The sequence below is a fragment of the Cupressus sempervirens genome, chromosome 9, assembly GCF_028749045.1.
Source record: "Cupressus sempervirens isolate cs-2001-9-10 chromosome 9, ASM2874904v1, whole genome shotgun sequence".
Taxonomy (NCBI): domain Eukaryota; kingdom Viridiplantae; phylum Streptophyta; class Pinopsida; order Cupressales; family Cupressaceae; genus Cupressus; species Cupressus sempervirens.
This window is the reverse complement of record NC_143126.1, coordinates 696,957,164-696,981,238: the sequence shown is the minus strand read 5'-3', so window position 1 is coordinate 696,981,238 and position 24,075 is coordinate 696,957,164. Positions and strand designations below refer to the sequence as shown.

General features: G+C 35.1%; 1 protein-coding gene across 1 annotated transcript in view; it reads left to right on the top strand.

Moving 5' to 3' along the window:
• LOC149540634 (TLD-domain containing nucleolar protein) overlaps positions 1-23,745 on the top strand; it is a 73,654-nt gene extending 49,909 nt beyond the window's left edge. The window contains exons 7-8 of the mRNA XM_089801725.1: positions 13,683-13,866; positions 22,941-23,745. Coding sequence (XP_089657851.1) covers positions 13,683-13,866; positions 22,941-23,246 — 490 coding nt within the window. The 3' untranslated portion in view covers positions 23,247-23,745. The remainder of the gene's footprint in view (positions 1-13,682; positions 13,867-22,940) is intronic.
• The last annotated feature ends 330 nt before the right edge of the window (positions 23,746-24,075 follow it).

Here is a 24,075-nt window from a genome sequence, read left to right as displayed (position 1 = left end):
ATTCGAATTGATGGAAGAATGCATGGGTAAAGGGGCTCCCTAGGCTGTCTAGGCACTCACATGATCAAAATTAGGTTCCTAACTTGATATACTATCATATGGCTAACTTATTTTAACATAAAGGACACCTTGGGACCACCTAATGCCCCCTCAAAACCCTAGTCAAGTCCAAATTCGAATTTCTTATGATTCAGACCCATCTTTCCCTTGTCAAGTGGGTTTAATTACTTATTAATAGGGTAACTAGTTTTAGGGTAAATTGCCACCATATTCCAACCCAAAATGACATGTCAATCACACACAAAATTCACAAGTGTCAAGTGACACATAAAAACACATTCACCTTACCATGACATACCCCTAATGCATCTTTATGATTAAACATCGCAACCTTACATTTACGAAGAAAAATACTTTCACAATGAGGCTTTTGAATCTTCCAAAAGTTCGCCTTGGTTAAACTGTGTTCACATAGGCTTGGAACTTGTTTCCCCCAAAAATTCCATGGTTCAAATTTCCTGCACACTCAACTTAACCATCAGTAGTCTAATGAATTATAGAAATACATATAGATAAGTGTAGAATGATCCAATATCACATAATTGCATTAACATATTCAATCAACTTCCATCTAATCGTTTCCATAAAATATTCAAAACATTGAAATGTCAAGATATGTACAACACTAATCTTTCTAATCATAACAAAACTACCATTCTAAATACCATCACAATCTTTGTCTATCATAACAATGAAACATCGAAGTCCTATATCTTAAATTAATAAAACATGTAAAATGGATCTTAGTATATATGTCATAAGTAAAAATCACTATTGTGCAGACCTGTTAACTAGTATCCTTTCAAATCAATTGATCAAAGTAATATTTCTAACAATGTCCTTTTTATCTTGTTACGAGGGGTGTGTGTGTCCCTAGGGTTAATTTCTCATGCCATTGAATGTTTCCAAATTATGTCATCATATGATCTATATTCATTGTTATTTCTTACGAGAGTGAATGTTAATTCATCTCCCCTAATTGTCTAGTAAGTCTTACCTTGAATCTCGTGACTAGGTTCTCAGCTTGAACATGTTGAATCTCATTTTCACGTGATCCAATATTATTGAACAGGTATTACACTTATAATAACCCAAATCTACATTAGTCTCTAATAGGGTCTCATAATTGTTATTAGTAACAGAATGTCATTCATAACCTAATTGACTCCTAATCGTGTTCATTTCATTTGATCTATAATAGGGTATTAGTGTGGGCCTTACAAAAGCGACTCTTACAGAAGCGACTCCTATCAAAACCCAACTATGGACTTAGTTGATCTTAGAGCATGGGTTTAGTAACAAGGCATACTAAGGGGGAAGCTTGAAAATGTAAAGTCCCTATCTTTTTAGCATTTCAGTGGAGTTCTTAGCCTTTACATTCTCCGAAGGCTAAGTGGGGGAATAAGGAGAAATTGATTAAATTAATTTCTTATAAGGTTATTAAATAAATTTAAGATTAAAAGGTGACTTTATATTTAATTGATTTAATTAAAAGTGACTAAAATTAAATAAACAAATTAAAAGAATCTTCTAGGAGGAATTAAATATTATTTATTTCTTCTAGAAGGAGGTCCATCTATTGGAGGAAAAGAATAAATAGGGAGGGCAACCTCATTGTTGAGCATTGAATGTGTTGCCTCTACTCTTTCGGTTAACTTGTGGAGCCAAGGGTTTCTGCAGTTGCTTTATTGATTGTTGGGAATGAACACTCCCATTGATTTGCATAATTGAGCTGGTGAAATATCTTTCGAAGGGTTGCGAGTGTTGGAAAAGACAAATCGGTCTTTTCATTGTTCCAAATCTGTGGCCTAGGGCCAGATTTGTGAAGGAATAAGTTGGATATTGCTGTAGTAACTCTACTACAATATCGCTGCTGCAGTAACTCTACTACAATATCGCTGCTACAGTAATGCCACTATAATAATACTGCTACAGTGATGCCGTTACAATGATTTGCTACAGTGCTGTCGCTATAGTGACTTGCTGCAGTAAAACTCAGATTTTTGGAGCAATTCCAGGTTTCTATCTATTACATTTTGCATTGTTTGAGAGTAGATATTTAGGGTATTGGTAAGGGTTTTAAAAATATGTTGTAATCTGATTTATATTAGAATCTTGTCAAAAAGGATTAGAATATCATTGGAAATCATAGCAGCCATTGCCCTAATGTCTTATTGTTGTAGATGCATATTTTCTCATTTGTAACCAATGTTATATGTTTCAAAAAATACGAAAGAACATTTGTTGTTTGTTTGGAGTTTTGCAAGCATATCAATTAAAGTTTGACATATATATATATATATCCCTTGTGTGCAAAGTGTTTGATGAAATTCTCAGGTTGGCAATTTGGAAATAAAAATCTAGAATTGCATAGGATATTACAGTGGTATCAGAGCTTGCTTGCAAAGTGCTTGACGAAATGTTATACAACTGAATTAGTAAAGAATTTGGTATTTGTTGAAGTTATAACTGGTTGGGATTATTATAGTGGTATGTAATATCCCCAATTGGTTATAACTTTGTCAAACACTTTGGAAGCAAGCTTTGATACCATTGTAATATCCCTTGCAATTTTGATTTTAATTTTTTGATTTCTAACCTGAGAATTTCGTCAAACACTTTGCACGCAAGGGATATATTTGAGATCTAAACTCTAATTTCTTTCCAAAATGCCAAACTAAAAGAGATATGCTTGCAAACTCCAAATGACTAATAATGGTGATGCAAATATTTGTATTTTATTGGAACATATAAACATTGGTTACAAATGAGAAAATATGCAAATGACTAATAATGGCGATGCAAATATTTGTATTTTATTGGAACATATAAACATTGGTTACAAATGAGAAAATATGCATCTACATCAATAAGATATTAGGGCAACAATTTTGATATAAAACTTTGATATAAATCAGATTACAAATCATCTCTAAATTCTTTACATGCCCTAAAATATTCAAATCTATCCTCCATGCAATACAAATGAAATAGATAGGAACCTAGAAAATTGCTTAAGAGAATCTGGATTTTTACTGTAGCAAGTTCTTGTAGTAGCAACGATACTGTAGCAAATTATTGTAGCAGGTCATTGTAGCGACGACATTGTAGCAGCGATACTGTAGTAAGTTATTGTAGCGACGACACTGTAGGAGTGTTACTATAGCGACGACACTATAGCAACGGTATTTTAGCAAAGCTATTGTAGCAATATCCAACTTATTCCTTCAATCTTACTCCACAAATCTGGCCCTAGGCGACAAATTTGATACAATGAAAACACTGATTTGTCTTCTCCAACAGTTGCAACCCTTTGGAAGATATTTCACCATCTCAGTTATGCAAATCAATGGAAGTGTTCATTCCCAACGATCAATGTAGCAACTGTAGAAACCCTTGGCTCCACAAGTTATCCGGTAGAGTAGATGGCAACACATTCGATGATCAACAATGAGGCTGCCCTCCTTATTTATTCTTTTCCTCCAATAGATGGACCTCCTTCTAGAAGAAATAAAATAATATTTAATTCCTCCTTCTGAAAGATTCTTTTAATTTATTTTATTAACTTTAGTCACTTTTAATTAAATTAATTAAATATAGAGCCACCTTTTAACTTTCATTTATTTAATGACTATAAGAAATTAATTAATCAATTTCTCCTTATTCCTTCACTTAGCCTTCGAAGAATGTAAAGGTTAATAACTCCATTAAGAGGCTAAAAAGATGGGGACATTACAGTCCTCCCTCCTCGAGATTGCTTGCCCTCCCACAATCTTTACGAAAACTTACTACAAAACCCACAGATCAAACAAAACCAAGTCCTAGATGCTGACAGGAGTATAGTACAAAGAGCTTCCTCCCGAACCATTCATAGGCCTACATGCCCTACCTTTCTTAGGAATAAACACAAAGATAAAATTGCTGAAGGAGAGGCAACATTTGTAGATCATCTTATGGTAGCGAATGTTGAATGGGATTCATTGAAACCAGAAGTTAGGGAGCACTTGAGCTTTGACAGATTGCTAAGTCAAAGAGGAGAGCATTATAAGACAAGGTGAGATGGAAGACAAAGTGACCAAAACAAAGGTTTGAAGCATGCAGCACACAAATTCACCTTACCTATGTTTGATTGTAACGGGACAGTTACAACTCAATCTTGGACTCATAAGCTAGACACTTTCCAGAATCTTCGACCCATGATAGAGGAGAATGATTTTATGTCTTCTACTTTCAATAAGGTGTGCAAACATTTATATGATGAATTTGATGGACATGCAAATTTGAATCAGAAAAATAGTATGACAGCCTTGGGTGATGATTTGTCTACATCATCCTTACAAGAGGTTTTATAGGAGGTTATGAAAGTGACCATGGGTGTTGACACTCAAGATACTAGTACCATGAATGGAGATTGCATAAATACTTCTGATTTTTATAATGTAAGTTATGAAATTTTGTATCCACAAGGGCCAAATGCTATCCTTGAGATGTCACTTGGTAGTACTTAAGAAAGGGGTATTAATAACACAATGTATGAGGCAGATTCATGCACTGATGAGTCTGATTTTTCAAATCAGACCTTAGCAAATGAGTTTGAAGATTCAGTTGTTGGCATGGAGCCCCAGGATTGCGAGCTAGAGGAACATGCAATTGAGTTATCTGTTGAAGGACATAGCAGCTTTACCTCGGATGTTGATAGCACACAACATAATGCGTCTAATTCAGACTCATTTCAGTCGGGGAGCTTGCTTTGGAATGGGTAGTTACAAAGACCTTATCATTTGATTGAGCCACTTAAGGTGGGTATGAAAGTTGATCCTCTACATAATGGAGCAGCCTCTCATATTTTGATTACACATAATGAAGGTAAATCTTTTCAATGGCATGATATCATTAATGATTTGTTTGAGGACAATTGTGTTATACACCACCATTCTCCATATAATGAAAACGTCAACACTATGATAACATCCATTGATGGCAGCCTTACACCTATTGGTAAACTGAAAGATATCAATTATACAAGAGCTGGTTTAACATACTTCGACAATAAAGAGGTGAAGAAGTTTAAAGAAATGAATGATGAATGGTTGCAAAAGGCTAAAAATGCTAAATTGGTGGCTGCCAATGCAAGACAACATCTTCAAGAAGTCAAAGGAAAGGTTAATCTCCTCAACATAGCAAGGAAAAAGAGGATGGATAACATTATAAGACTCTTATTTTAAATAGAGAACGAATATAAAAAAGTACCTGGATCCGATGACAATAATGAAGATGACGAGTCTGGTCAATTAAAGGATTTGGTAACGATTCCAAACATGAAGAAACAAAAACAATTTGAGGGTTCTTCATGTGCGGCTGAAGTTGCTCATAGCGTGGAGACTTAGTTGAAGGTGAAGAAGGATGAGATTATTGCAACATTATCTTATCATGACATGATACACAAACAAATTGAGGATCATATTTGGGCAGTTTAGAAAAAGTTAGATCCAAAGGAGGAATCAGCAGCACCCCTAGATAGAGAAACGCTTAATGATTTGAATAGAAAGAAGTTTCGTTTTTATTGCAAAGGGGCGCATGATGCAAACCATGATTGTTCATTAGGGTGTAAGGGGAAGATTCATCGTGTTATGTGGGCATATAATGAGAATTCTGAATCTGAAAATTTAGATCAGAAATTTGATCAAGAAGGGTTTGAGCTAGTAGGATCATAACGTGGGGAAGAAAGGGCTGAAAGGGAAGAGTCAGTTCAGCTACAGGAAGCACGTCTCACTAACATACCGTGCGAGGGTTCCTTTAGGATGTGTGGAGTTTTAGTTGGGCAGAACATCATTACCTTGCTTTATACAAGAGCCACACATAACTTCATTGATGCTTGGTTGGTTGAGAGACGCAACATACAGACGGAGGTATTTGAGGGTATAAGAGTAAAGGTTACAAATGGCTACACTCTTACGTACGACAGGAAGATTTCAGATCTGCCCATGCATTTGAATAGCTTTGAGTTTAATAAAGATTTTTGTGTGGTAAACATGGGAGATGCTGATATGGTATTGCGGATGACATGGCTTCATGACTTAGATTGTGTTTTGATGCCAATACATGAGGAGCAACAAAAACATGCTTATTATCTAGACATACAACAGTTGAGGCAGTTTGTGTTAGTTTTTGTGTACAACAAATTGTGGAGGGATCATATTTTGCATCTTGATACAGGTTTGGGTATTCTTTGCAAAGAGACCTTGCATGTTAAGGAATTCAAGTGTGAGTTAGGCTCTAGAGAGTTGTTGTACTCAGGACACATCATTAGCACACAGGGAGTTTGCATGGATCTAGGCAAGGTCAAGACAATGATTGAGCGGCCTATACTTGAGAGTCTTACACAACTCAGAGAAATTTTGGGCTCATGTGGTTTTTATTGCAGATTTGTTAATGGATATTCATGACGTGCAACACCACTTTCTGATCTAACCAAGAAGGGATATCTCAGGAACTACATTGCAGGGCAGCAAAAGGGATGGGTTTAGTGGATATGTCTTTGTGAGTATTTTCTATTAAGAGGACACCATTTATAGTCTTTTATGGTTATGTGGCACCCAACTTTCTTGATTTGGTGATGAATGATAGTAGAATGCCTAGTGTTGGAGCTTTGCTGCAAGAAAATCAAGATATCACGAGGGCTCTTAAGGAGAATATTCAGAGAGCACAAAACCAACAGAAGCAATATGCAAATCAGAAAAGAGTTGAACGATCATTTGAGGTAGGAGACATGGTGTACTTAGTGCTGCAGCATAATAGATAGTGTACACTAAAGAAGAATGGTGCAGGGAAGCTGGAGCCACAATACTATGGACCCTTCAGAATCATTAGTTGTGCGGGTGAGGTAGCTTATAAGTTGAAGTTGCTAGTTGATAGTAAGGTCCATAATGTTTTTCATGTGCCATGCATCAAGAAGGCGTTAGGATGTCACAATTCTACCACCCTTAGATGATGAGGGTAAGTGGATTCTAGTACTTGAGGCTATATTGAATGTTAGGGAGAAATAGGTGAGGAGACAAGTTATTAGGGAATATTTGATCAAATGGAAGGACTTGTCGGTCAAGGATGCTACTTGGGAATGTGAGAAAATTTTGCAGCATTCGGAGTTGACATTGCTGGAGGACAAGCAATTTCAAGGAGGGCGGACTGTAATGTCCTCATCTTTTTAGCATCTCAGTGGAGTTTTTAGCCTTTACATTCTTCGAAGGCTAAGTGGGGGAATAAGGAGAAATTGATTAAATTAATTTCTTATAAAGTCATTAAATAAATTTAAAATTAAAAGGTGACTTTATATTTAATTGATTTAATTAAACGTGACTAAAGTTAAATAAATAATTTAAAAGAATCTTCTAGAAGGAGGAATTAAATATTATTTTATTTCTTCTAGGAGGTCCATCTATTGGAGGAAAAGAATAAATAGGGAGGGCAGCCTCATTGTTGAGCATCAAATGTGTTGCTTCTACTCTTTTGGATAACTTGTGAAATCAAGGGTTTCTGTAGTTGCTTCATTGATCGTTGGGAATGAACACTCCCATTGATTTGCATATTTGAGATGGTGAAATATCTTCCGAAGGGTTGCGGGTGTTGGAGAAGACAAATCAGTCTTTTCATTGTGCCAAATTTGTGGCCTAGGGCCTGAGTTGTGGAGTAAGGAATAAGTTGGATATTGCTACAGTAACTCTGCTACACTAATGCCATTATAGTAAGTTGCTACAATGATTTGCTACAGTGACGTTGCTACAATGATTTGCTATAGTGACTTGCTGCGGTAAAACTTAGATTTTTGGAGCAATTCCAGGTTTCTATCTATACATTTTGCATTGTTTGAGAGTAGATATTTAGGGCATTGGTAGGGTTTTTTAAACTCTGTTGTAATCTGATTTATATTAGAATCTTGTCAAGAAGGATTGGAATATCATTGGAAATCATAATAGGTGTTGCACTAATGTCTTATTGTTGTAGATGCATATTTTCTCATTTGTAACCAATGCTATATGTTTCAAAAAATCCAAAAAAACATTTGTTGTTGGTTGTTTGGAGTTTTGCAAGTGTATCAATTAGAGTTTGGCATATATCTATATATATCCCTTGTGTGCAAAGTGTTTGATGAAATTCTTAGGTTAGCAATTTGGAAATAAAAATCCAGAATTGCACGGGATATTATAGTGGTATTAGAGCTTGCTTGCAAAGTTTTTGACGAAATGTTGAACAACTGAATTAGTAAAGAATTTGGTATTTGTTCAAGTCATAACCAGTTGGGGTTATTACACAAAAATAGGGTGACCAAAAATGGGGCAAGAATAGTGTAAAATCTATACAAGCACATGAAATCGTCCACACAAGAAGTCAAGCAAGAAAGTACAACACTAAGAATATGGAGGACTGGTGCATACATAATGCTATAATAGTCAGATTGTATAAGGAATAATGGATTGTTCCATTTTAAAAATCTGTTGACTTAGTTACCTAGTTCTCCTCCTAGCCATTTGAACTAGGTGAATTTCGAACTGGTCCTTGGTTCTAGTCCCGGTTCTTGTTTGGGTTCCACTTGGGTCCGAACCCAAGTAAGTTTGTTCCTTTAGGCCAAACCTAGGTTTCTAGAACCTTGGTTGAACTAGGGCAGACCTAGGCAAACCGAATGCGAACCAGGTGAGATACATTCTATAATTTAGTGCAGAAAATGATTATTACAGAATTTGAATAAAGATCTTTAACATTACAAAACAAGATTTTCATAAGTTCAAAGATTTATCACGTCAAATTAAACTAGCACTCAATATATCTTCCAATGAAATTTTTATTATCCAATTGCTGATAATGACCCTTGTCTGATTAATTGGAAGCTTTTTTATTGTGATAAATGATATTTTAAACATTAAACACCATCTTTAATAGGTGAAGGGAGTTGCAAGCTACTTATATAACATTTTTCAAATAGGATGTTAATTACAAACTAACAAGCTCTCTGTACAATGAAAAAGTAATAAGGATTGAACAACTTAGAAAGTAGAAAGTCATTTGTGCAGCTGATCCCATTGACATTGGCACTATTTGTGAATCAACTAATGCTTGTGATGAAGAGAAGAAGAAGATGAAGATTTAGATAACCCATTAGATGATTAAAACTTAATATAGATTTCTAATTGTTGAAAGACAACAATGATACGTGGACTCGATAATATTTTAATTTTTTGGTGTTGATAATAGATATGATATTATGATTACAAGTTTATAGTGTTTTTGATGTGTTTATGATACGTTTATGATACTATGTGGTGTTCTCATCTGAATTCATTCTTCTTGGCTGCATACATATGCATATGTATGTATGCATGTGTGTAATATTATGTGTGTGTGTGTATAAATTTTTTTAATGTTTTTGTACTAAAGAACCCAAAGAAACCCAAATTGCTTTTCAAAATTTTGTCGTACCGGTGAATCGGTTCTTCGAACCCAAACTCGAACCAGTAACTTAGGTAAAAAATACAAGAGAAGGTTGAACATTGGTTGTATAGGTATTTTTCTTCGAAGGTGGTTGCTAAGGAAAAAAGCAGCACTGAAGGGAACTAGTTTAGTAGTTGCTTTATTTCAAAACTTCCACATACGTGCATCCCTATCTAGTATCCTTTCTTCTAGTTCTTTGTTGCTATTCAACTCTTCTACTGTGCTATTTGTTGGCAAGGATATGCCAACCAGGGTAGTTGGTTTGGAAAAATATTTTTTTATTGTGTTGTTATCATCATATTTAATCATCTGTGAAGGAAATTAATATTAAAGGAATGATTATGCATAACATTCGCCTTGAGTTGAATTTTTTTATGGATGAGTTAGGTTGATCTTATAAGAAATTTTTTATTTTATGGCATTTTTAAAAAATTGCATGCCAAAGCAAATGAAGGTAACATTTTAAGGAAGTAATTTATTAATTGCAAGGCAATGTAGCAAAGATAGACATTGACCTGTTGAATGGTATGTTAACAAAAATACATGCCAAAGGGAATGGAGGTAACATCTATAGGAAGTCAATGAAGTCTAGTGTTTACTTGGTGAATACTGTATTTTATAGTCATGTTTCTATTATCTTTGTTTAGTATCTAATGGTTATCTATTTTAGTTCTTGTAAATATTAGAAAGTTTCTAATATTTAGTTTCCTGTTTCTAGAATAGAATGTTTTTATTCTTTATGATTGTTTCCTAAGGAAACATCGTTGAGTCTCTTGTATAAATTGATCTCTTGATCACTGTTAATAACAAACAATTTACCAATTACTTCCGTAATATGGTATCAGAGCCGAATCTTTGATTTTTTTTTGAAAAATATTATAATTTCTTGTTTGAAATTATCAGAGCAATATTTTTCGAAATTGTTTTCTACGATATCTATTTCGAGCTAGGGTTTTGTCTGCTACTCACGGCCATTATTTTGCAATTTCCGTATGTATCCTTACAATTTCTTGGTTTTGTTGCTCACGTCTCAAAAAATTGAACCCTTTTTTCGGGTCATTTTTTCTCTATTCGCATCTGTTGGGCAACATTTTTTTGGGTGCTATTGCCTTTGAAAATCGTGACCCTACCTATGGTTTATGGCCTCTACAAATTACAACATTTTTTCGCTTAGATCATCATTTTTTTGAGCTTGTATAATTTGTGTGCATTTCCCTTTTTGGAGGTTTTTGCAACCTCGAATTGCCATTGTTGGAGGTGTCTAGGGTTTTCCAACCTCTTGTTTACTTACGCTTCCAATCCAACCTAGAAACCACTTTTTTTTGCATTTCTGCCATTTTTTGGGGGGTTTTTTCCAGCCAAGGTCATTTTTGGTCGAAACCCTAGTTTTCTGTACTAGATCAAATTTCTTTTATAGATTCAAACTTCATGAGACTTCAGACAAAAGAAGAGCCTTCTTTCTCAAGAACACTTTGTTTTCTATTGTTATGGATGAGCAAAAATCGCTCCAAGAACACTTAAATAGGATTCAGGAAATCTGTGATTAGTTGCTTGCTATTGGACGCAAGATAGAGGAAGAGGACATTGTGTTCATAACCCTCAGAAGTTATCCCAAGTCCTATGAACATTCCCTCCCTTGATGGTCATTGTCTAAATGTTGTCGTTTGGTCACAAATTCTACAAAACATTTTGCTGCTATTGATACCCTCCTTGGATGTACAAAATGTTAATGACCAAGAAGCCAAAATTCGCCCATAAAAAAATAGAGAAGGGTGCCCCCTTCTTTTGAATGCTTTGCAACAAGAGACAAGAGCTGGCCACAGAGATGAGTCTGCCACTAACCCACCCAGAATTGGCAAAACATTTAACTATAAATCATCACAAAATATCCAACCTGATGTTGGATAACGAAGTTGCTCTTCTCTGGAGATAAAGACAAACATTGAGAACAACTAGCATGATGTTGAGAAAAAATCGGCAAACCCTCCAAACTTTGTAGATCGGCGTGATGCCCTAAAACAAATTGCAAAAGGCATGATTTTTTAGGAGAAAAATTGACAAAAACCCTACACAATTTTTGAGGTGAAAACTTGATCAAAACCTAGCATGATTTTTGAGGTGAAAAATTAGTCAAAACTAGACAATGGAAAGCTTCATTTTTGAAGAAAAATGGTAAAGACCATCAAATAGTTTATGAGGAACAATTTATAAATCCACCAAGGAATCCCACATAACTTAAAAATTATAGAAACCCATCAATCTTTTTTTAAGGGAGAAAATCATGAAAACCCATCAGAATTTTTTAAGGGTGGCAAAATATGAGACTTCGCATGGTAAACCAACACATGCAAGTACATGCAACCTTAAAAAATCAGAGACTTTTGTGGCAACCAAGAAACTGTGAGATCAAAACCCTTAACTAGGCTTGCAATTTCTAGTAGAAATCCTTGAAGATGAACCACAAAAGTTTCATAAAATACATCTAATGATTTTTATTTCTAAAAATCGATAAGCAAATTTCTGGAAAAAATTCCAGTTCAAAAGAGGCTCAAATTTTCCTTCAAAAATCTGCCAAATTTTATGAAATCCCATCGACCTGCTTGATACCATGTTATGGTAAATTGATGTTGCTGTAGTTGTATTAAATAAAGGAGATGAAAGCACCTTTTAAAGATTTACAAAGACGATGTTTCTAAAAGAAGCAACTATGAACTAAAGACATAAGTAGAAACTACAAAATAAACTAAAAGACTAACTAAGATGATGATTAAAGACTAACTAAGAATATTCTAATAGTTTTTTATTAGAAGATAAATCAGCGATAAATGATATGAATATGTACAAGAACTTTTAGTAGTAATACTTAACAACATAGTATATAGAGGGTATAGCTTATAGGAAGTGAATGTACTCCAGTCTTGCTTGTGGCGATGCTACAAGGCAGTAACTTTTAAAGTATTCAAGGAAATGTTTGGTATACTTATTTTCAGTCAGCCTTGAAACAAAGCTTCTATTTTAGAAGAATAAAAATTGACATTGAACCTTACTAATGGAAGAAAAAATAATGTGGACCCTAGGGTTTTCTTCTATGATTGCTCCTCAAAGTGTTCTATTTCTTTTGGTTATTTTTTGTTAGCAGAAAATTGATAGTTCTTCTGGTAATTTTTCCTGTAAAGTTTCTGCAAATTCTGAATTTCCAACCTTATGATGCCTTTAATCTACTTGCTGAAGATGATCCTTTGTATATCAGACTTGTATGAAGTGTTACCAATAGTATAATTACTATTCTGGAAATGTTCTTATCCCTGCAATAAATTGCGTAAGGCAGTAATGTAGAGGAGCAGACTTTATTGTGTATTGTGTGTTCTCTATCCTCATACTTACCTTTTGTTTATATTGCACCCAAGAGGCATGTCCTTACAAAGGACATGACTCTTCTAGGTCAGCCCTTAGAATAAACAAACTAATAATCTTCCAAGATTGGCGTCTCTTAGAAAAGTATAATTAGATAGTAATTATACTAACAACTACGCAAACTGAACATTCTTAAATGCTCCTAAATAAGCCGCTGATAAGGTTAATTATATAGGGTTATAAAAGAGGCAAATCCTACATAAGGATATCCATGCTTTACATGATCTTGTACGATCTGCTGTTCACATCAGTATGTTATTGTAGTTACATAGAATTAACACTTCCGTGTTTCATATATTACCAATGCAAACAGAACATGTTGTGTATTTTATAGTTCCTTGTGAATTCTCATCAAGTTCCACATTGAACACAGCATTCAAAATACAGCTATTGCATGTATTAAATACTGACACTTGAGAAGAGGGGAGCTAGTGCTGAACTAGTCTTCTTGCCATCCGCAATAATCTATAATCAACAAATTATTATTAAGCTCAACTACTGAATGACATGAACATGGATCACTGTGCTAGTCACTGAGTCAATAGTGAAATGTTGATATTCAAGTAAGAAAGTGGCCTGGTGCTAATGATTTGAAACCTAATTACAAAAATGGTTCAGCAGTAAAATTAATCATGCATTATTAAATAAACTAGGCACTATTGACTCAGTTACTGCATCAATAATTTCCTTGCAGCTGACAGGACTGAAGGTCAATGAATTTACAGAATTGGACGTGGCCCTAGTATATTGCTGGTCAAGGATAATGATGGGTACATCTATGGAGGCTTTGCTTCTCAGCCATGGGAGAGGCATAGTGACTTCTACGGTGACATGAAATCCTTTCTCTTCACTCTATCTCCATGTGCAGCGATATATCGACCAACAGGAGCAAACAGCAACATGCAGTGGGTAAGCTTTCTATATTTTGAATGGCACTGCTTAAAATATATTATCCAGGCAGCTTTTTCTAAGATAGGATTTTTATTTTAAATTATTAATCTAAGGAATGTAAGAAGTCGTTTGATATCTTTTGGAGAGTTTCATTATTGTTTTATTCTTCAAAGTTTGGTGCAGTATGTCACCTGTTCAATAGTTTCTATACTGATGCCAATGGAGAAGGAAGTTTGAATATCTTGGCCAAGCTGAAATCTAATTGAAATCCAATTTACATAAATATTAAATATCAAAATGCAAGAAAATAAACAAGGGATTAGTTTTTGGCTCTTCAAAGGAGTTCTTAGTTTACCAGTAGAAGTGAAAGCCTTACTGATATAATAAATATAAAAAAGCATTAAGCTTTCAAGAAGACTAAAAGTTTAAAATAGGGGAAGAAGAGATTCATCGATAGCAGAAAACTCATGTTTGTGGTTCAAGAAGTCCGGAACAAATGCAAATGAATAAAACCAATGACAATGAGGATGGATAGCTGCATAGTAAGTCCTTGGTCTGGCAAAGAAAAAAATGTTTCTTAAATAACTTTAAAAGAACCAGACAAATTAGAGGTAGATAGAAACATGCATGACGATTGCTGAAAGAAAAAAAAGGATGAATTTTTACAAGAACAAGGTGAAGGAATTTGATATACCACGAGAAAACAATCCTAAGTAGCACTGGAGGGAACCGCAGAAAAATTAAAACAAGCATAAAATAACATCATGGTTGATTAATGGATAGAATTACCACATGTTTGGAAAAATGTCTTTCACAATAAAGGACAAAATGCCTCTTTTCATTGGAGGACATTAGTGAATCTATAGCATGGAAAGCCTAAGGACATGGATTACAAGCAGAGTATCTAAAATTAGAGGCATGATTCTTAGTATCACATATATAAGAGGCACAATCAATGAAATTATTCGAAGTGATTTTCGAACAGATCGGATATCTCATCTAACTCAAACATTTTGTTTATAGCAGCAAGCCTTCAAACTGCTGAAAGCATTAATTGATTAATATAAACTTCTTGCAAACTTATTTGGAGGCATTGTAGAATGCAAAATCGGTATTTGAATAGAAAAACAAAGGGCACACAGTTTTCAAATCAAAAAATTCAATAATACATTATTGCGTAATCTTAAACATTTGATTGAAATTTTCTGGAATAACCTTAGGCGAAATGCATTTTGCTGCTTTGTAGATTTCTAAAACTCTTTGAGACTGCACATGAATGTATGTTATGAAGTAGGATGAAATAATAATAGAGGACTGCTGTGAAAAAATCTCAGAGGTCCAAGCCAAAATCAAAGGAAAAGAAGGGTTGTGAAAAGGATTTGGCAGTGACATAGGCTCAAGTGGTGTTGCCCTTTGTAACATTATATTTGGCTATGTCTAGGAACTTTTAACAAATGGACATAAAGGGTGAGATGAGGTGTATGGTAGGGTTTCAATATGTCAAAGTTACTCCCATAAGCTAATGAACTAAGCTCAATTGGGAGACAACTCAATGTTTGAGATATCAGTTGAAGGCCTTTAGTTCTCGTGCATAGTGTTAGGGCTACAGATAGTTCCAGCAAAAATAAGATTTGATCTTCTCTCATCATAGAGGCCAAGAGTTGTTAAATCTCAAATTTGATGATTATACCCTAGAGGTAGCAGTAGAATATGAATTTCTGGGGTTATGCTTTCATCATTCATGATAAGCCTAATGGGTAAATATACAGAGTGGAGAGAATACAAGGATGAGAAACACATTGCTTACTGCAAAGTAGAATACATTACTTGCTCGCACCGGTGGTGCTATATGGATGTGATGTGTGGGCCTGCAACACATCAAGATTGAAATATGGACAAATTGAAAGAATTCAAAAATGCTTGATCAAACAATTTGAGATTTAAGATATTTAGTCCTATGGAATATATTACTTTTAGAAGTAGCGAGTTCTTTTATTAGAGGAAACAATGATGATCCAACTATTAACCCGAGGAAAGCCTCAAAAATACAGAGTTATAGGTGCAAAGTTGTAATAAACAAAATCCTGAGGTGGAGAAATGCTACAGTTTTGTAAACATATGGGCAAACAATGGATTTGGGAAGATCATTTCTTCCCATTTTCATTATGCATTGACACAAAATGGAATACATTTCTCTTACTTGAATGTTAAGGCCTTGAGTAATGTCTTTCTTGTGTAGACATGTATGTTATATAATTTTGTCGCAATGTTCGAATATTTTTTCCTTATGCGTTACCATATGCTGCTATCAGGGATACCAAAAGTGATTATAGGCAAAGGAAGATATAAGATAAATTTATTAATGTCCAACAAGAGACCACCAAAAGGTCTAAGGGACTGAACACTTACTAACAAGGAAACAGCCAACAATAGAAGCACCAAATGAAGAAGAAAAAATACAACTCGTATGAGTGGACATGCATGTAATTCAATATGCATTCATGAAGAGAGCAATCATGCTGTTACAATCAAATGAAACCTGTAGGACAAGCTTGAAGAGTGATCTATTGAGTGAAGTAAAACAAGTTGTTTTCATAGGCTTAAGAAGTGAAATATTTTTTATTCAAAGTGATATTCTGGGAAGTATCAGCTGAAGTCACTCTAAGCATAAATACTCTTGCGGTGAAATAAAGAAGCCAACTATTCTGTATCAAAAGAATTAAAATTATAGCATATTGTGTGATGATTTGGCTTATCAAGGAGGTGGTAACAAAACTTTACAATAGTTTAATCTTTAGATAGTTTACCCAATCAGGCATTCTAAGCATTGTGAACCAACACTCAAAGTTAATGAAGAAATGATGCAAGCAAATATATTAGAAGTAATTGTAACGACTAAGAGGTGACACATTAGGTATGCATATTGTGGAAAGTAATTTCATTCATAAGAGTCTAAGACAACTTAAAAAATAAATTGTAGCAAAGTTTAATCAATAAGTGGTGGCAAAAGATACTTGAATCTTTTCATGTACTAAACAATTAATGGAAGAAGCAATGATCTTATAATATTAGAATGCTGAATCTTCCAAGGCTATTTGAACAAGCTCTTGGGGAGTGTGTAGAGTTTGTAGTTTGCTTGAATGCTAATTTAATATTTATTAATTTTGAGACACTGAATTTGGTGCTTCTAGAGGCATGCAAAACAGATTTTCACAAATATAGGAAAAAATCATAATAATTGTTACAGAGGTGATTATGAAGCTTTGCTTCTAAAAATAACCAAGAAACGAATGAAAATGCTTTAAGAATACAGAGAGCTTTTGATATAGAAAATGATAGGGGTGTCAGAGTTGGTATAGAATGCTCTATGCCGTGAAAGATTTGGAAATGGAGAGGGATACCCAAGATGTATGAGCTTCACTGAAAGCACAAGAGAAACTGAACATGAGAATAATTCTATTCTATTGGATGATCCAAATACACAATATGTTTATATGTATTTATGATTGATTTGGATTACAATGAGAACCTTTTGATTTATACATGCCTGTACAGTTACCAACCAATTTATGGCCAATGTTTCAATCTGATCTTCCAGGTGAGTTTGTCAAACAGTTCGCTTGAATTGTTGGTTTTGAATTTCAGATTTGCAAGTATTTATTTCTATATCACTGGTATGAATTTCAATAGAAAATATATACATAATTTTTCATACTTAAACAATGAAAGAACAAAAAATATGCAACCAAACCGAACCGAACATGGATCTTCAGTATTACGTGGTTGTCAAATAAATATATATGTTCAGAACATTGAATGATGTCTTACTTTCTGCTAATTAGATAAATTGGGAGAGGGCCCGAATCCTTACAAACAACCAACCAGAACTCACAAGCAGTGGGACCACCAACTGCAGTAAAGAGAATGCTCTTTACTGAAAATTGAGCCTTTTGGTTGGAGCAACAACTGACAGGAATCTAAAAATCTCATAATCAGAAGTTAGAACAGTAACAGAGGGGTTTAGGAAGGAACCCTGAACCATCTTGCAATAATAAACTCTTGCAAAAACAGCCAAGGAAATTGAAAACTAACGTTGGGTTTTGAAAGGCTTCCTGTAACCTTTTACTATTCAGACCAACTAAAAACAGAGATAGTCTCAGAGAAGAAAAGAGGTCCGAAAGACCTTAAAAAAATGGTTTTGGAAGGTACCTAGAAACCCACTAATCACAAGAGCACTTCAAACTGCAAAGAAAGCAGACAAAAGGTGCACGAAGAAAAAATGAGCCATCAGGTTTTGAAAGGCACCCTGAAACCTTTTACAAGAGAAACCACTACGAACAAATGAGTTCATAAGAATGGAGAGGGGCAGAAGAGTGGCTAGAAAACTTTGGTAAAGATTACTGGCAACCATCATACAAAGAAACACCACAATAAGCCCAATGTGAAGAAAAAAATGTGGGTCCTGAAACCTTTTACAAGAGAAGCCACTACGAACAAATGAGTTCATACGAATGGAGAGGGGCAGAAGAGTGGCTAGAAAACTTTGGTAAAGATTACTGGCAACCATCATACAAAGAACCACCACAATAAGCCCAATGTGAAAAAAAAATGTGGGTTTTGACAAGGCTCCCATAACTTTTTTAGGTTTTAAGAAGATCTCAAAACCAACCAGCAATATACAAGTTCTTCCCAACATAAAAACCCCTCCTCACCTGTAATAATCCTTTCCACCTCGATAGAAAAAAGATCCCATTTTAATAGGAACAATCGAGGAAGAGAAATTGAGACGGCAAGAACACTCACAAACCAACCCCACCATGCAGTAAAAAATGAGAGTGGACCACCTAGAGCACCATTCAATCTCACTGACCTCATCATACAAGCCCTGTCGGATCATCACTGTAGCTCCACAAAGGACCACCTCAATACATCTGCTATTAATGATATTAGATTTCAGAAATTGATAGGGATCATTATAATTCTTTCCTGTGCAGATTGTGTTAAAATATTTTCACATCAATGTTTTGTATCATACTCTGTGCTCCTTGATCAGGATGATAGGATAGCATAATGAGAACAGAAATTCTTGTTCTCCTTATGCTCTTTTATCACCCTGATGATGGATCACAGAGTGTGATTTGAAATGTTGATATATAATTTTTTAACAGTCTACCCAGAAAAGAATTACAATAAGATCTGCTAGTTGCAAGTATTTCTGTAAACAGAGCCAAGAGACACCTCATCACTACCTGTCTCCTTAGGGCAGGGGATAGAAATTTCCAAGCCCTCCAAACCAGAGGACACCATAGTTGGAAAACTCGCCAAAGCCAAAAACTCGCCAAGGTCTGAAAAATAAATTTGGGGAAAACTCTGCCAGTTTTCGGCAAAAACTGGGCTACTTAAAAAATTGCTTAAGTTTAAATAGAAATGTGCGTTTTTTTTTGCAAAATTTTATTAGAAGATACATTGAATGAGTCAATAAATAAGAATACAAAAGAATTAATGTTAGTCTAGATATATTTAAACACAAATTGGGTACAAAATTGTGAGGAATGTTGATGGCTGGAAGCAACATTGTAAATAAATTATGTAAAACTAAAAGTAAATACATCATTCCAACAACTTCTTCCTCTTTTTTTTGCAAAATTTAATGAAAAGATACATTGAACGAGTCAATAAATGAGAATACAAAAGAATCAATGTTAGTGTAGATATATTTAAACATAAATTGGGTACAAAATTGCATTCTCGTGAGGAATGTTGATGGCTTGAAGCAACATTGTAAATAAACTATGTAAAACTAAAAGTAATTACATCATTCCAACAACTTCTTTCTCTTCCCAGCTCTAGTAAAAACTAAGAGAGGTTAGAGGTTCTCGTCTTAGAAGCATGCACTGGCCATGATTGTGCCTCATTGTTTGGTATGTTTGACTTAGTTTGTGTCTTGTCCTCAATCCTGGATGTAGCTCTGCCTCTAGCTTCTCTTAGCACTATCAAGGACTATTTATTTAACTCAATGTCATCCAACGTGAAACCAAATCCACCCCCCTCCTCCATAGCCGGCCTCTCCAAATCATTGATGTCATCATCTTCAAAAACTTTGCTTCAAACCTGCTGCAAATCCACTTCAAACCTACTGCAAATCTTTTTCGAGTTGATCGAAATCAGTTTACAAGTGTTTCAAAGATTATTTGTCCCCTTTCGGCAAATTGCGAGCGAGGTAATGAGAAATGAAATTAATTTGGGCTGTTTTTTGCCTTAAGTGTTGTTTTAAGACTACAACCGAGTTTTTAACAAAATCTCAATAGGTACTCGATGAGTTCTTGCCAGATAATCTGCACGATTTTGGCACCAGTAAAGTTCTTGCCAAGCCAGAAAACTTGGCCAGTTCTTGCAACTTGGAGAGTACTTTGCCAGTAGTACATCTACGGGACACACAACTAGTAAGCACCAAAATGACCAACCAGACCCAAAATAAATAATCCAAGAAGAAAGGAGGCAAGACAAGAATATAACTCCTTCCAGCGTTCAGGGTAGCAGACACAGAAGCCTGAGAAAACATAGGGCAATGTCTGTATAGAAGCCCAACAGATCACCTAGTCCACAAGAAGAAAAGGAATTGCTCCTCGTCAAAACACCACAAAGATCCATAGGCCTGAGAAGGAAGACCCACAAAGGATCAGGCTCACAGCACATGAGGGTCCAAGCAATCTTCTTCGAGAAATAAACAATGCCACAGCCAAATCTGCAACAAAAAGCAGACAAGGTTCTCATGCTCACAGAAGGAAGTGCAACAATGAACTACAACTCCAAAATAGGGCACATAGAGGGGAAAGCAGCCAAGCATTGCAAAGTACAGGACCACAGGCTAGAGTCCAATGATGTCAATCATAGACAGCCCATAGAAAGCAAGAGTCTAAGCCACAAGGAGGGGACATGCAGCAGACAATCCCCCAATGAGCAAAGATAATTTGGTAAGGCTTTACCGGACCAGATCTAACAGATCCCTCCACCTAAGGCCATATGATATGGTCAAAATCATAAGCCAACAGCTGTTGGCATCATCCTCTCTATTGCTGTCTCCCTCATCCACCTCCTCTGCAATTTCTCCTCCCAAAGCCCTACCTTCACCCATGACTTTGTTTTCCTCCAGAAATTTAAAAAACAATTACATTAGGATAACACATTCTCTTCCAGTTCATTATTAATTAGTATTAGTTGAGGGCATATTGATAACTTATTCTCTTCCAACTAATAGTGTTGGCCTATCAATAAGTGTTTTTAGAAGCGTATTTGCTGCGACCACATTGATAAATATCTATAGTATTACTTTCTTTCCTCTTGTTGTTTCTTAGTTTCTACTAGCTTTAAATTGATGAAATTACATATCAGTTTTTGCATTAGAGCAGATTATAAAATACTTGCGATTTGTGGAGCTTTGCTACAATTTGGTAAGGCTTTCTCATTCTCAGCCCAGGCATTGCTTGATCTGCATGAGAGAAGGGACAGCTGCTGTCACTAGTACGTACATTTCATTAACAAGTGGTTAAACAAGTATGTTAATGTTGAAGGTACTGACTCTGCTTCAAGTAAAAAGGTGATCTGTTAGAAGCATGGCAATATTTTATAATTTTCATTGACATGTTTTCTACTAATCTTCTATAAAGAAACCAAGGAGAAACCATCAATGCATTGTTGTGGTATGGTTTCTAACCCATAGCAGTCATTGTAGCATATCTTGAGCACGACAAGGGGTGGTTGTGTGTATAGTTTCATCCAACAATAGAAGTTGTAAAAGCGAGACATTGAGAGATGATAGAAAGGACGTCAAGGAATCTTGAATCCATATTGTAGTGTGAAAATGACGCAGTGCCACTACTTTCTAATATGGAACATCAACTTGATATGCAGGGGGTCGTGTTCTATTCACAAGGCCACAAAAGTTTGGAGATGGAAGGAATTCTTGCATATTTGGATTGTTTAGTGTAAGCTTTCGTGGGACAAAAAACACTCCTCTAAGAAAGCAGGTGCGATCCAAAATGGATCATTGAAATGAGAGGAATCATTTTATATAAGTTTTGACACTCTAAAATTCACAATCATTGACAATTCAAAATTGCCAGTTCTACAGAAGCAGTGATCTCAAAACAGCCCTTATTGTCTCGTAATTGCTGAGCTGTTGAATGCAGCAGCACCACCCAACATTATTTTTCAAGAGTTTGAAACAAAGACACCTTCAATTCTTCAATTTCTTGAATTGGCAACCTTTCAGAACATGGGAAGGGTTCTCAGTATGCCTGTATACATTAAAGAAGGCAATTGACAGCATGGGAGGTACAATTGAATGATGTAAACAGTGAAAGTAGGGTTTCAATTGTACCAGGAATGGCTCTACAGTGAGTATGGATTAGTGGAAGTGAGGAGCAGATTTCTTTCTTCACTCTCTTGCAAGTCATTGTACTTGCCTAGCTAAGGTTTAGTAGAAGCGCACTTGCACTACCAACAGCTGGTGTTTTTGCTTCATTGGGGTTTCCATGATAAAAGTCCACGTTTCCATTTTCAATTCCATGACATTACTTTTTCTTCTACTGTCACTTCATAGATAAGTAATACAACCCAATTCTTGCCTTTTCTTGATATCTACGAGCTTTGAATTGATGAGATTATGGATCAATACCCAACCCCCATAAACCTTTCCCCACATTGTTTTCTGGAGGGTTTTTGTATTATTAAGAAATCATGATTGCCATTAAGCGTAAACAGCAGATGGTGGACAAAAATTTCTTGCTAGTGCTGTATATTTTTATTCTATTAACTTTTTGGGTCTTCTGGTAAATGTGCATTCAAGACTCCCTGTACACCCTATGGGCCTGCTGTGGTTATAAAGTTTTCAATTAACATTTTTGCATATATTTTTATCCGTTATGCCTTGGAATGACAAAGTAATGTTTTGAGTGCTTGCTTTGGTTGATTTTTTTTGCAGGGTTTTATTTTTTAAGCATTCTCTTTACAATATTGAAAGTGTCCTTCTGTACATGCTGGAAGGATGGAGCTTTTACTTTCAGGGCTAACATGTACATTGTTTTTTACAGTGCGCTGCAAATTTCACGTCAAAGAATATTCCCAATGGTCTTGGTTTTGGAGGACAGGTGAATCATTTTGGACTTTTTCTAGCTGGAGCCTTTGATCAAGGCCAATCATTCAAATGTGTCACTTATGACAGTCCATGCTTGTCAAAACAAACTAATTTCTACCCAGAAACCATAGAATGTTGGGGAATAGTTGTTGAAGGAAGCGAACAGGAAACATCAAGTGCAATGAAAGGAACAGTGCTTGATCGATTCAAAGAGGATCACAATATGTTGAAAATGATGGGGATGGCCAATGCAAGTGAGTAGATTGGGTCTACAGTATCTTCAGAAATACAATGTTTGTTTTACGAGCATAACTAGTGTACCAAGCATGTTTATTGTTAGCCATCTGATTTTATTTGTGTAAGTTATGTGTCTTTTTCAAAATCTTTAGCAGAACCAATTGTTTTAAACATGTGAATAATCTAAAACTCTTTAAACTATTTTATTTAAATAGTATTTTTTGTTTTCCATTGAAAGTCATCTTCTTTCAAGCTTCCGATTGATACAATAACAATCCATTACAACATTGCAAATATGAACAGCAAGAGTGACTTGAAGTGGAGTAGAGATTCATGTGTACTGTATGAAAGGACTTTCAATTAAACTTAACTTTGGGAACTAGTTGGTACCAGCAAGAATATCATGCTCCATTGTATGTAGTATTTGACCGAATGAGAGCTTATGTTATAGCTCTGCAATTTTTGTATAATTGTATGTTCACTGGATGCCTTGACATATCCAATCTATAATTTTTTGAAACTAACTGATCTTGAATTGCCATTTTAATATCAGATTACCAAAGAATCTGTACATTACCAAACCTGCAGACATATTACATTATCAGAATAGATCGCCACAACAAAATTGAATAGTTCTAGTGTTTTTAATGAAGTTAAATTACAAAATCGCTTTGTTGTGATATGTAGTTACAATGGGAATGGGATTTCATATTCTTTTTGGCGCACATCTCATGTTTGGGACAAATCATACTGCTTTCAGGTTCGCTAACTGAAATTGTTAGAAATTTGAATAAACCGTGGAATTATTTGTTCCTAGATTTAAAATAAAAAATTTCTGTTGAGCAAAACATCCA